Source organism: Poecilia mexicana, unplaced genomic scaffold (genome assembly GCF_051168715.1).
Source record: "Poecilia mexicana isolate PSO_F unplaced genomic scaffold, ASM5116871v1 scaffold_2, whole genome shotgun sequence".
NCBI lineage: Eukaryota > Metazoa > Chordata > Actinopteri > Cyprinodontiformes > Poeciliidae > Poecilia > Poecilia mexicana.
Genome location: NW_028263371.1, coordinates 38169795 through 38183031, shown reverse-complemented (window position 1 = coordinate 38183031; position 13237 = coordinate 38169795). Strand labels below are relative to the sequence as shown.

The window sequence follows — 13237 nt, the reverse complement described above, 5'->3', positions numbered from 1 at the left end:
CGGTGTTTCTTAAGCGAGAGTCACATGACCCTGATGCCAGAGCTAGCAGTGGTGATAAAGTGTCAAATGCGAGCTTATTGACCTCTAAACCTCTTCATACAGACACAAGAAATCTGAGACCAGCAAACACCGACTGTATTAGGTTTTTCTTCTCGGTAACATTGCTTTGTAAGTCTTCTACTTTCGTCTGTCTTTTTGTTTTTCTCTCTTTTGCGACGCCAACGTTAGCCTAGCTAGCACGGCCCAGCTAACTGTAGCCAACTAGCTGTTTGTTGTGGTGTTGTGATTTTTTTTTTTTTTTTTTTATCCCGGAGGAAAACAATATGATCTCTGCTGGCGGACAGCCTTGGCGTTGGATGGGAGTGATGTTACCGCTCATTTTAGGTGAGTAATTGCTTTATGTTACAGCGACTTTACTGGAAAACGACGTTATCAGCTCGAAAGCTGGCAGATATTCAACCTAAATGATGAAATGTTAAAACCAAGCAAGCATGCAAACGGTTACTAAAATGATACAGTTGAAATAAAAAGCAAAGTTTTGACGTATGATGATTTTTTCTTTACATATTTAATGTGCTTTATGGAGTCACGTGAATTTCTGAAGCTTTCATTTTCATCCTCGCCCGCTTCTTCTCCAATTGCTTGTTTTGTTTCAGGTCAGCCTTAAAAAGTGAATATGGGTTTTCTAAAAGTTTAAATTATGAAGAAATGGCATTCTAATCATATCTTAATCTGTTTTGTTCTAAAAAAGGTATGTTGCGCTTTAAGAGTCTAAAACATTACATTACTACATGTGAAATCCTTAAATTTAATCTTTTAGATATTACCATAAAACATGCAACAACTGATCTGTGTCTTTTTAAGTGGTTAAAATGGTTATGACAACGCTTTTATTTGGCTATAATGAGGTCAGGTTTGTTATTGTACAATACATTTTAATAAAATTGGAGCTAATATTTTTGCCTTGTGGTAAGAAAGACATTGAGCTTGTGTTCTTAAATCATAAAATTAGGATCCATTAACATTTCTCAAACAATCTTGTCTGCATGACCTAATTTGGCATTTGCTCATGTATTAAATCAGTATTTGGCATACAAGTGATTCAGATATCAGACAATCTTCAGGCGAATCAAAACCGTTTTGTCTGATCTTAAATTTCAGCAATAAGCCCTGGGTGCATGAATTTAAAGAAAAAAATGCCTTATTGTTTGAAATTCTCTAAACTGCAAACCCCAGTAGTGATTTAATTAGCTTTTTTTTTTTTGCCGATGGCTAACAGATATGGGTAAGGCTGTGTATTGTTAAAAACCTCACAATTCAATTTCAATTCTTTGAGCCACAATTTGATTAGATTTTAACATTTTCAATCTACTACCTGAGTCATTCTGTCATTAAAGCCCCATAAACTCAAAGAACTACTTTCACTTTTTTTTTTCCCCCCCACATCTAAATGAAATGATTTTTAGATGGTCTTTGACTGGTGGTAACGTTCTCTGTATTCCAATGTGTGAAAAATACTACAGAAAACAGGTTGACAAAGTAGTATTTTATTCCTAACAAGGTGATTCTCACAGAGCTAATGGCTGAGAAACGGACATGCAGTGGATGATGAACTGGAGGACGGAGAGTCTCTCGGGCCTTTGTTGGATTTTTCTGGTCAACTCTAGTCCCTGCTGCAGGGTTTGGTTCACAGGTGCCAAACTCCAGTCCTGGAGGCCCACTGCCCTGCAACTTTTAGATGTGCCTCTGCTGCACCACACCTTAATAGAATAATTAGGTTATTAGCAAGGCACTGGAGAACTGATCTACACAAGGAGGAGGTAATTAAGGCATTTCATTCCAGTGGTTTTTTTTTTTTTTTTTCTTTTTGTACCTGTGGCACATTTAAAAACTGCAGGACACTGGCTCTTGAGGACTGGAGTTTGACACCCCTAATTTAGATGCATCCCTGCTCCAACACACCTGAATTAAATGAGTGACTTGTTACCAGGCCTTTGCCAACGCTGATGTCATGCCGAGGAGGTAATTCAGTGATTTGATTCAGCGTGTTGGAGCAGATGAAAGCTGGAGGAATGGAGTTGGGGACATTTGACCTACATGTAGATTTTTAGGTCTTCTCTTGCAAATTGCAAAGAAATGTCATGTGGCTTAAAACTTTTGCACAGTGTTTTTATATTAGAAGATAATTAAATTGCTGTGCGTCGTCTTATCCAGTATATTTTTAAATAAACTACTTGCAGACTCAAACTGTAAGTTAAAGTAGCCGACTTTTTGAACCAAGTCAGCGGTGGAAATGTTCGATGTGGTTAATTATTGGTTAAAAGTAATTACTGCTACGCTTTTCTACCACAACCCAAATATCCTGTTGGTAGTTATTCGTTTTCAGTGCGTCGCATGAGATCTGGCTTTGCTTGTGTTTTTATTTTTTTTTTATTTCCAACATGCTTTGCATTGCTGATTTAAATACGCAAATTTAGTTATCTGCTTGGCTACCATTATCCTTTCCTCCCATCACGCAACTGGCGTTTTGGTTGTTGCTCTTTGGTGCTTCTGCAGAGGCTGCAGCTTGTTTTATAAGTCAGGTACTCGACCAAAAGGGGTGTCTTTTGTTGTTGCCCTGATGTCTTACTTTTTGTTTTATTTTTAAAATCTATTTCAAACTAAGCAGGGCTTTGAATAAATTGTGCAACCCTTGAAAAGGAAGTGAAATGCAGCAGTTCATCGCAGTGCAGGATCTCCTAATCTTTCTTATAAACCGATTTTATTCATTGTAATTTTGTTGTGTAATAGTAATGAATGCATTTCTGGTGAAGTGTATAAAAACCTTCACCAAACTGTGTAAATTTCAATAAATCTCCACCTTTGCAGATCAAGGTTTCAATTTCATTTTACTCAAAAAAAATAAATAAAATAAAAATAAGCCAGAATCTTGTTTTCAGATGTTTTAACTAAGTGGATGCTTCAGAATGTTTCCAAAATCTCTGATTATGAGCAAAGTTTTATCAATTTTAGCAGTATTTCAAAGTGCAGAAATGAATTTGCTGAAATAGTTTTTTGACATTCACATGCGACTATGTTTAATATTGATAAGTTGAAACCTTAAAGAAATCATCCCTTTTCGTGCATTATCTGTTTGATTCTGTTGGGGCAAAAAAGTGTAATTTCTGAGCCAAATTTCTTTTTTTTGTATTAGTTTGGAGACCGTGTGTTGCTGGTTGAAGTTTTATGATAAACATGCCTCTTATAATTTGATCAAATGAGGTCATGCATGACTACAGCTTTTTTGATGGAAACGTTTTAGAAATTAACACGTTATCTCATCATTGCAAAAATAATTTCAATCGTAAAAAGTAGCATAACTTTATCATTACAAACGGTAGATGTTTAAGAAACGAAAACATCTGATTCATCTTGTTTTGCAGCTGCCTTCCTGCATCAGAGTTTTGCCACGGTCGCCACGCCGACGCCTGCCCAAACCACCGCTGCGCCACACAAAGACCCCGGTCGGCCTGACAGAGGGAAGTACAACGTGACCAACAGCAACAACACTGTGTGTTTACTGGCTTACATGGGCCTCCAGCTGAACATCACCTACAACTCCACCTCTCAGAATAAGGTGCTCACATGAGGCGACAGCTTAAGCGAAACCGCAGACGGGCAGCGACTGTAACCCTCTGATTTGTTCAGACCGTGCAGGAGGTGGTGAACGTCCAGCCCAACGTGACTCTGGCTTCAGGCTCGTGCGAAGCAGACAGGGCCGTGCTGGAGCTGAAGACCGACGCAAATAAAACCGTGCTCACCTTTGTCTTCACTCAGGCGAGTCTCTGCATCACGTTGTAGTTCCCGTACCTTGCCACTAGATGGCAGCGGGAGCTTGATGTAAACCTGCTCATGTTGCTGTGAGGCTTACATGGATGTGGCTGTTTGCAGAATACAACGTCCGGTACGTACCACCTGAGCGAAGCGTCTCTGACAAGTGTGCTGAATCTGAAAGGTGAGCCGCCTCCTCTGCATCTGTCCTGTTGTGTGATAACTTCTTTTTTTTTTTTTTTTCCACAGTGATGGATGCATATATTTTTAATTACTGAATTTATTCTGATTAGCTCACAAGAAACGCATCAAGTTTTCTAGATTGGCATTATGAAGATGAATGACTAGGTTATCTGTAATACTCAAGTTAAATTCATATCAGTGTTTTTATATAATAATCAGTGATGGCTCGGCTTTCTGTGCTCATTAAATCCAACAAAAGTAAACGTCTAATTCCAAAGGCAAACTTTATAAAGTATACAGTCAATATCTCTCAGTAAGGGTGGACATTTATCATATTCTTGTTTATCATGATGAATCTTAGTCCAACGCATTTTGATTTATTGTCGTTGCAACAAATTCCAGTTTGTATTTTACAAACCCCAGATTTTCTGTATTTGTAGGCTTAGTTTTATTTTCTTCAGTGGAAAATATCAAATGTTAAATAGAAAACATGACTAAATGTGGTTACTTTGTGCAGTTTAATGATGCAAATCACAAAACTTTTTGACTTTGCAAATCCCTCTGTATCCAGTCCAAGACCAGGTGCTACTTTAACAATAAGATTATTTGTTATGTTTCTACTTGAGTGTTCAGTGGTCATGGAAAGTAGGAACCTCAGAAATGAAATCCTGCAGTTTACCGACTCCTCTGTTTGGCAGAGGGGAACTTCTCTGCTAAGAACAGCAGCCTGGACTTCCTGCAGGGATCTCTTGGATACTCCTACATGTGCCGCATGGAGCAAACTCTGACTGTGACCCAGAATTTGTCCATCAACACCTTCCAGGTGCAGCTGCAGCCCTTTGGGGTGTCGGGAAACGCTTTTGGAGCAGGTAAAACAAAAGCACAACACATGCTTACGACAACGAAACGATGATCCAAGAGTCTCTGATCCTTACCGTTGTCGTTCCTTTCTCAGCTGTGGAGTGTCAGCTGGATGAAGACGACATGTTGATCCCCATCATAGTGGGAGCAGCTTTGGCGGGGCTCGTCCTCGTTGTGCTCTTAGCCTACCTCATCGGCAGGAAGCGGAGCCACGCCGGCTACCAAACCATCTGAGCTCATGGAGCGGTTACCAGATGCCGGAGCAGGGCTTCCCCCATCCTGAATTTAACCACTCCACCTTTCCCCCCTCTCTGTCCCTTCATCCTTTATCTGTGTGTTTACTCTTCTTCTTCACCTTCATCAGTAACACTAGACATGTGCTTTCTGAGCTGACTTCTTTCATACTAAAGGGAGTCCACTGGGAGATTGTAATGAGATTCTTAACTCTTCACTGGCACCCAGTAAAGCAGGGGATGCATGTTGATCAGAGCGTCGCGCTGCGTTCTTCTATTTATGATTTTTTTTTTTTTTTTTTTCTTGTGAAGGGAAGTGGGATCTGAGGAGATTACTTTTCCTATTTTTGGGTGGCCATTTTTTTTATTGGTATTACCCAGTTTGGTTTATTTAAAAAAGGGAAATTTTCTGACGGTTACATTTCATTAAACAAACATTTCTAGGTCACGAGCAGTTTTTTTTTTTTTTTTTTTTTTTTTTTTCAGCCCAGTTTGGGGTTTTGTTTACTAAAAGGGAACGATGTTGCACTGTAAAATATTTCAAAGTGGCCAAACACTCCTGTCGGTGTTGATGGGTGCCTTCCCAGCCGGGACGTGGGTGGGATCCAGTTAAAGCCAATATCACACAGGAACTCCCTCACTCACCATGTGCTGCCATGAAGAGACGCGCGTCTCGCATAGCCTCCATGTACTGTTACTACAACTAAAACATGCATTGTTACAAGGTAGAATTAAATATTTATGCTTTTTTTTTTTTGTTTTTCCCCTCATCTTAATATACACATAGTGATTTAATGTTTTATTGGACTTGTTTGAACTGTTTTTTAAAGGAGAAGTCAATAAAAGTGAAAGAAGGAAAGATGTCTGTCTGTTTTGCCTTTGTTGCTGGTCAGACCTGTTCCTGGTTGTTTGAACTCCCTAGAAGTGGAAGTGAAATAACATCACCGATGCCTGGCAGAGAAACGCGGAACGTCGCAATGTAAATATTGGTGAAAGAAACTGTTATACAACTATTGTGTGGGGTTCAGAGCAAAAAAACTAAATGAAATTCAAAGCATTAAACTGATGATTTGAACTCATAATTCAATTTTGCAGGATATTGGCTAAAATTAAGCTGCTCTTTTGTATAAACTAATTTTGTTCAAAATTATAGATCTCAGCTATTTTACTTGGGTCAAAATGCTCAACTGGAACAAAATGTGAAAGTTTAACTAGTTTTTCAAAGACACAAAAACTAGAACAAGATTTTAAAAAGGAGAAACATTAATGCATGACTATAAAAGCTTTAAAATGAAAATCTGGAAAGTGGTGTGCATTTAAAGATGTCTCTGAATCTGCTGTGAACATCCAGAGGTTGAAGCTCAGTCTTGGATTAAAGAGCATGTTAACTTTAAAATCTCTCAATCCTCTTGAGCTTTGGTCTAAACTTTAACATTACAATGCTTCAATCTAATCTTTTGTGTTTAGGGTCAGTGTCTTGCAGGTTGAAACCCTGACTGAAGGTTTGGTTTTCCTTCAGTATTTGGCTCCATCCAGCTCTGAGCAGCTCACTGTCCCTATGACTTTAGGGTATTAGAGCATCAATTTCATTGTGTTCCTCTGCCAGGAGACCCAATAAAATTTGTAAAACTTCTCATAAGGTGTTATGCTTAAATTGGTCAAGTTAGGTGGAGATTATGTGGCTCAGTGCCTGTACTCTGAAGAACACATCCTTATTTTTTGCATTAGCTTTCAGAAATACAAAAAAATTGAACAGTCTATATTTCCCCCTTGATTAGACGTAATGCCTGACGATTTCATAAATACCCATTGTGCAAAAGGCTGGCGTTTTCTTTTCATGTTGGTTACAAAAAAGTGAGCTATATATATATATATATATTTTTTTTTTTTGTCTAGTAGAATTAAGATTTTAAAAATTAGGTTTTGACCCTCCATCTCTTAGATGTTGGAACCCTTCAGAAGTCATGTACCCGTTACTAGATCTAAAAAGCTTAAGACTCGATGGAGCTCAGAAATTAACAGGTAGACTTGCTGAGATTTCATCATTTTCTGAAGAATTTGGATTAAAAAGTGTTTCAAACTGTAAAAACTACAGATTTAGAGCAAATTACATTCTCACTTCCAGCTAAATCAGACCCTTCGTGACCTCTTTTCTGTTAACAGCTGAAACAAACACAGTATACAAATCTCACCAAAGTCAAGCTGTACAATTTTACTTCAGTTCAACTCAGGAGACACAAAAGTCTTTGTGGGAACATTTGGACAAAAATGTGGCAACAATACAAGTACGAAAATAACGCTAGGGTTTCTAATACTTTTCGCAAATAAAAATAAGCTTCACCGTAGGAAAAGCAGGTTTTTCAGATAAAATCTAAAGGAAAGGCTCAAAGTTTACACCCAGGCCGCTGAATTACAGTGTAATAAATTTTTGTACCTCACAGTATCAGAAATCAACCAAAAGCTCTGCTAATATATTCAGCAGCAAGCAAAACAGAGCTTCTTTCTTCTGTTTTATTGCATCCAGGCAAGTTCTGTTGCACACCCACTTAGGTTTGCATAGATTACTTTATAACTTAAAACTAGTAAGGAAGATAAAATTGGTGAGGAGGAGACTAAACCTCACGGCTGTCGGGATTCCTCCTCCAAGATCTGTCTTCTGCATTTCTCTCTCAGTTTATCAACAGTTGTCATCGACAGGGTCCCAGGTTCTGTGAATATTTTCTGTAGGAAAAAAACACATCAGAAAAAAAACATGTTCTTTGTTAGAATAATGCCTGTACATAGATAAACTAGTTGGACTGACTGATGTTGAGCTTATGCCCTTCACCTGCATGAAGGTGTGGCAGTCGAGCGTGAAAGACCCACACGTCATCTGCTTGAAGCACTCGCACACGTCGGGCAGCGAGCGCGCTCTCAGCAGCTCCGCCTGGTGGTGGAGGATCAGAGTCAGAGCAACTCTGAAGAGAACCTTGGAGCCCTCGTAGAAAAGGCAATCCCAGATCCTCAGGACCGTCTGGAAGAGAGAGGAACGTGGAGGATAGTTGATCTTTGGTCCTAACGTTGATTTTGGGGCCAGCCCAGTGAGTTTTTCCTTACCTCTATGGGGAGGATGTCGATGTAGAGGCAGATGAACCAGCGCGACACCACCAGTGTCCATATGCCGGGATACTGGGCCATGAGCTGTCCCGCCGCGGGGGCTTTGGTCTTCACCAGCTCCCCGAGAACCTCCTGGTCCGTCTTCAACCCCAGCATGGCCGGGCTGTAGTAGTCTGAGGAGCACATTTAGATTACCGTTAATTGTTTTTTTTTTTTTACGTCTACAAACAGGTGACAGAAACCTCGCAGTTCAAGTCACGTTCTCACTAAAAGCAGACCGCAGTGTGCTAAATGAAGCAGCTCCAGGTGCCGTTGACATAAACGCGCCTTCAGAAACGCACTGAACATGTTTCACTAGCTCGCTTGATATCGAGACAGAATACCAGGGGAAATAATCTCACGCCAAACTGCGAAGCGCGGAGGTGGAAGCGTCACGGTTTGTCCGTACAATCCACCATGAATTCAAACCAATCAGCCGGATGTGCACAGTGTGTTTGCGTTCATCCGCCTGACCGGATCTTTCTTTGTCAAAACGCGATAGATCTACCTGGGAGTATTCTGCCCAGCAACGCGTCCATGAGCCAGAAGGACTTCTCTTCATCCTTGGTGATGATGAGGAGGTAGCCTGCGATGAAGTTCATCCCCTGGGAAAGACAAAAGCAAACTAAATGTTCAGCAGATAAATACAGAAAAAGATTAGTTGGGTGGTTTTGGGTGGTTTTATATATATATAAAAAATAATAAAAATTCCCCTCTCACCCTCCGTGGGTGGTCTCTTTCATCCTCTGAGCTCGGGTCCTCTACCAGAGGCCTGGGAGCTTGAGGGTTCTGCGCAGTATCTTGGCTGTGCCTAGAACTGCACATTTCTGCAGTTCTAGGCAGAAATTCTATTTCTGCCTAGAACTAGTTCTCTCTCTCTCTCTCTCTCTCTCTCTCTCTCTCTCTCTCTCTCTCTCTCTCTCTCTCTCTCTCTCTCTCTCTCTCTATATATATATATATATATATATATATATATATATATATATATATATATATATATATATATATATATATACACATACCATATTTTAAAGTTGATCAAATAACTTAACTGTATATGTTCAAATAACTTAAGAACATATACAGCTCTGGAAAAAAATGAAGAGACCACTGAACCCCATTGAAAACCTCAAAGTTATTCCACCAAATATCGATTTCTGAACTCTTCCTGAGTTCAAACTTTAGTGCTAACTAAATTAATATTAATTTGTTTTCTTTGCATTATTTGAGGTCTGAAAGGTCTGAATCTTTTTTTAGTTATTTTGACCATTTCTCATTTTCTGCAAATAAATACTAAATTTGTGCTTGGTATTTCGGAGACGTTGTCAGTAGTTCATGGAGTAAAAGAACAATGTTCTTTTTACTCAAACTTATACATATTAAAAGTAAAATCAGAGAAACTTAAATTTTTTTCCAGAGCCGTATGTGGAGAAATTAAGAATGCCATCGAATGCTGAAAAATTTTAATCTGTTCAGGTCAAAGAGTAAAATAAAAAAAAAGAAAAGAAAACTACTAAACAGCTCCTATTTAAAGTAACTGGGCAATAAGCTGCTGATTTTTGCGTCCCTGAAATATAGCAGCTAGATGAGTCTTAATGAAGCCTTATTCAGGCTGATCAAACAATTAGGCCCACTGGAGAGACAAATACGCAGCAAGAAAATATCAGGTCATTAAAAAAAAACTGAGACTCAAAGACGGAGACAGATCGCTGTCAAAATGAAGACACACCTGCATGAATGTAAATACTGAGGGTGTGCCTAAAGATGCAAATCACTGGCAGGAGTCAAGAACAAGAAAATATTTGCAAAGGAAGATCTTCAGAGAGTTATGAAACAACATTTTCCAAAGAGCGAAGGTCTTGGTAGGAAGGCATAGTTGAAAGAATACATTTTAGATAATGGCTACTTCTTTAGATCCCGTTAAAATGAAGAATCCGTCTTGTAGAACGGATGTGAGAGGAGAGCGCAGCGTTTTACCCACCTGGCAGTAGCCCACGGCCTGGTTGTGGTGTCCGTAAGCCAGCAGCACATTGAACAGGACCTTCTGCAGACCCTCCTCTGCTCGGCTCTTGAAGAGGATGTTGTCAGGAAAGGTCCGGTGCATGTCTGCCCACAAGGCAGAATGTCACCAGTGTTGGATTTGAGACATAAAAATGGCTGATTTATTTCCTTAAATGATCACTTTGAGTGTTTAAAGCAGCGATGGCCACACCTGTGTGAATGGTCTCCTTCAGCTTGGCGTCGTGCTCCATGGCTAAGAGAGACTGGTAGTAACCCGGCTTACTCTCCAGCTGTTCCTGAGCGCCGCTCGCTGCCATCCAGATCCTGGCTCGGTGCTCATTGGGAACGCCTTTACGCACAAATCTTTTCACTTAAAAAAAATAAATAAATAAATCCAAAAATAGATTTTCAGAGGTCACAGTGACTGGCAATAGGATTCAATCCCTTTGAACCGTTCATCTTCATGTCATGTTACAACCACAAACTTCAATGTATTTTTTCTTGATTTTATTTGACAGACCAAAACAAAAGTTACTTGGTCTGAAAAACCCTAAATAAAATCCAGGGCGATCTAATGCTTTGAAAAGGCCCTGTATTCAGAAAATAGAGTCCACCTGTGTTATTTAAATCTTGGTATAGTTGCAACGTTTCTGTGAAGGCCTCAAAGCTTTGATTTCATGAGAACATCATGAAATCATGATGTTCTCATGAAACATCATGAGAACATCATGAAATCAAAGAGACACAGCAGATAGATCAGAGATTAAAAGGGGGACTTCCAAATTATCTCAAAACTGCACATTTTACCAAAACGCCTGGATACAATGGCTGACAGTGTTCTTCACTTAAATGAAGGATAAACTTAAGCATATATTTTCAGACCAGCAAAAATGACTTTAACAATAGAGCAGATCCTCTGGCCTCTTTATCATTTGGTTAAACCTTCCCAGACCTTTAGGGTCTGGGAATCTGGTTGGAGGTGACAGGAAGATAAATGGAGCAGAACATAGGAGCATCCTGGAAGAAAACCTGTTAGAGTTCATCTTCCAGCTGGGCAGTGACCCTGAACATACAGCGAGAGCTACAAAGAGACGATTTAAATCAAAAACGTGTTCCGTGTGTTAGAACGGCCCAGTCAAAGTATTGAGTTAAGTGACTAAACTCAATAGTCCCTTAACTCAAGTGTAGACTTGTGTTCTACGTCCTGCTTTGTGTTGGTTGGCCTGTCAACACCAGAGGTCTCGATTAAATGCTTTGAGGTTTGAGGCGGTTTCATGGCGAGGCGGTGTGAGCGCTTGTGTGAGGGACTGTACGAACTGATGCCTGTACCCGTCAGGTTCTTCTCCACGTTGGGTTTGTCTTGCAGGAGCTTGGACCACCTCATCGACCTTCTGTTGAGGACAGTCACGTACTCATTCATCATCTCTTTGTAGGAATCGTAATCGTGTCGCCGTTCGAAGCCGTAGGGGTCGATCCTGCGGGGGCGAACACAATCCCTCTCTCATCAGTGCACAAAGCCGACAGAAAAAGCCAGACCCTTGACCCCCTCCGCCTCTCTGTGTCTTCCTGCTGTACAGCTAACTCCCCTGGCTGCCTCCACTGGGTTGGGTTGCTGCAGCCAGGTGATCGAATGCCCCGCCTGGATGAATAGTGAAGTATTAAATTACGCCCAAGTGGAGTCGGGAGCAGTCTGTGTTCTTTAATAAACACCAGAGCTTCTGTTTCTAATGGTGGCCTGATGGATTAAAAGAGAACAACAATGATCCGAAGAGGAAGAAGGTGATGCAAATAGGCCTGCTGCATAAGGTCACCCATGAGGAAGCAGCAGGCGCTTAGACTCTCCCTGATCTAATAGCGAGAATATATTAGAAACGTTTACCTGTCAGCGTCTTCGCAGCACGCCGGCGGCTGAGCTGCATCTCCTCCTCTCGTTTCTCTGTCCATCGTGAGACAGCTCCGGTCATCCACCGAACATACAAACAACCTCCAACATGAAGGTTACTTCATCCCCAAGCGCCCAGAGAGCAACAAGCTGCTGTGAGGGTAAATAACAAAGCAGCCGGAGTTTTCAGTGGCTCACCTTACAGCTCGCTCTGAGAGGAGGGGCCGCACCGCAGAGGTAACATCCACACAGGTGTGCACTTTATTTGCACACAAAACAAACGGAGGGAGAGAAGCTCCTCCTGTATGTGACGATTTAATGCGAGCGGAGACGGCAGTTCAAAGTTTTACCTTTGGACATTTCTCGAGGCGATAAAAACGAGACACAGAAATCCTGGAATCCGAAGTCAGATTTAGAAAACAACAAACGTCTGAAACTTATTTCCTGCAGATTTCACACCATCGATTTAACCGTCAACAAAAATACAGCAGTTTTATTCAGACCAAAGATGTATAAAAGAAAAACAGCAATTATACCTCCTACTGCTTGTAATACAGCATATTTCTACAGTATTATTTATAATGGTTATTTATACTTATATTGATGTGGTTGCACCCATTCAACCACCAATGCTTTTAAGGTTTATAGTCAAATCTCTAAAATTATTAAACGTTTAATTGATTACATAATAGGATTATATCCAAATTCAACACAAAATTCTACTTCCAATTGCTTCTGGAGTCTGAAAATTAATCAGCGGTGAATAATCAGCACATATCTGCAAATCTAGAGTGGTCTCAGTTGAACCCGAGGGGTTCGGTGGCATCGCCAATGGCAACGCTTTAAACTACATGTTGGCCAAATTAAGAAAATTATCCAAAAACTTCAATCCTCAGAAACAAATTTGCAGCAACACCTATTACAAGGAATTTTAGCGGCTGTTTTAAAAAACATTGACATGATCTTGAACACAACCATGCGTTGTGTTTGAATCGGGGAAAAAAAAGTGTCAAATTTATCAAGCTGCTGTATGAAGACAGGATGCATTTTTTTGGCCTTTCCCAGTACTGAATAACTTCCTGGCAACATTGAGAGTAAATTATTACAATGATTTGAACACTGTCCATGAGCG

At 40.3% G+C, this 13237-nt stretch overlaps 2 protein-coding genes across 2 annotated transcripts; one reads left to right on the top strand and one right to left on the bottom strand.

Annotated features, from left to right (window-relative positions):
• The first annotated feature begins 7 nt into the window (after nucleotides 1–7).
• On the top strand, nucleotides 8–5946 carry lamp1b (lysosomal associated membrane protein 1b). Its single transcript, XM_014999339.2, has 7 exons — nucleotides 8–168; nucleotides 315–384; nucleotides 3423–3616; nucleotides 3688–3816; nucleotides 3931–3994; nucleotides 4692–4862; nucleotides 4949–5946. Exons 2-7 carry the CDS (start codon nucleotides 324–326, stop codon nucleotides 5086–5088), a joined length of 759 nt encoding a protein of 252 aa, XP_014854825.2. The 5' UTR covers nucleotides 8–168; nucleotides 315–323; the 3' UTR covers nucleotides 5089–5946.
• A 1338-nt stretch (nucleotides 5947–7284) lies between these two features.
• Nucleotides 7285–12324, bottom strand: LOC106925189 (growth hormone-regulated TBC protein 1-A-like). The gene is made up of 8 exons (XM_014999343.2): nucleotides 12103–12324; nucleotides 11553–11698; nucleotides 10435–10593; nucleotides 10204–10328; nucleotides 8731–8827; nucleotides 8184–8356; nucleotides 7915–8100; nucleotides 7285–7808 (listed from the first exon to the last, which is right to left on the bottom strand). The coding sequence occupies exons 1-8, from the start codon at nucleotides 12165–12167 to the stop codon at nucleotides 7707–7709; spliced, it is 1053 nt and encodes a 350-aa protein (XP_014854829.1). The 5' UTR covers nucleotides 12168–12324; the 3' UTR covers nucleotides 7285–7706.
• Nucleotides 12325–13237: the final 913 nt, after the last annotated feature.

Excerpts from the sequence above, each read along its gene's own strand:
- LOC106925189 (XM_014999343.2), bottom strand. The coding sequence starts at position 12,167 with ATGGACAGAGAAACGAGAGGAGGAGATGCAGCTCAGCCGCCGGCGTGC. Across the intron at positions 8,357-8,730 it reads GCTGGGCAGAATACTCCCAG|ACTACTACAGCCCGGCCATG; the intron begins GTAGATCTATCG and ends TGTGCTCCTCAG. Across the intron at positions 8,101-8,183 it reads TCGACATCCTCCCCATAGAG|ACGGTCCTGAGGATCTGGGA; the intron begins GTAAGGAAAAAC and ends TCTCTCTTCCAG.
- lamp1b (XM_014999339.2), top strand. The coding sequence starts at position 324 with ATGATCTCTGCTGGCGGACAGCCTTGGCGTTGGATGGGAGTGATGTTA. Across the intron at positions 3,817-3,930 it reads TCACCTTTGTCTTCACTCAG|AATACAACGTCCGGTACGTA; the intron begins GCGAGTCTCTGC and ends GGCTGTTTGCAG. Across the intron at positions 4,863-4,948 it reads GGGAAACGCTTTTGGAGCAG|CTGTGGAGTGTCAGCTGGAT; the intron begins GTAAAACAAAAG and ends TTCCTTTCTCAG.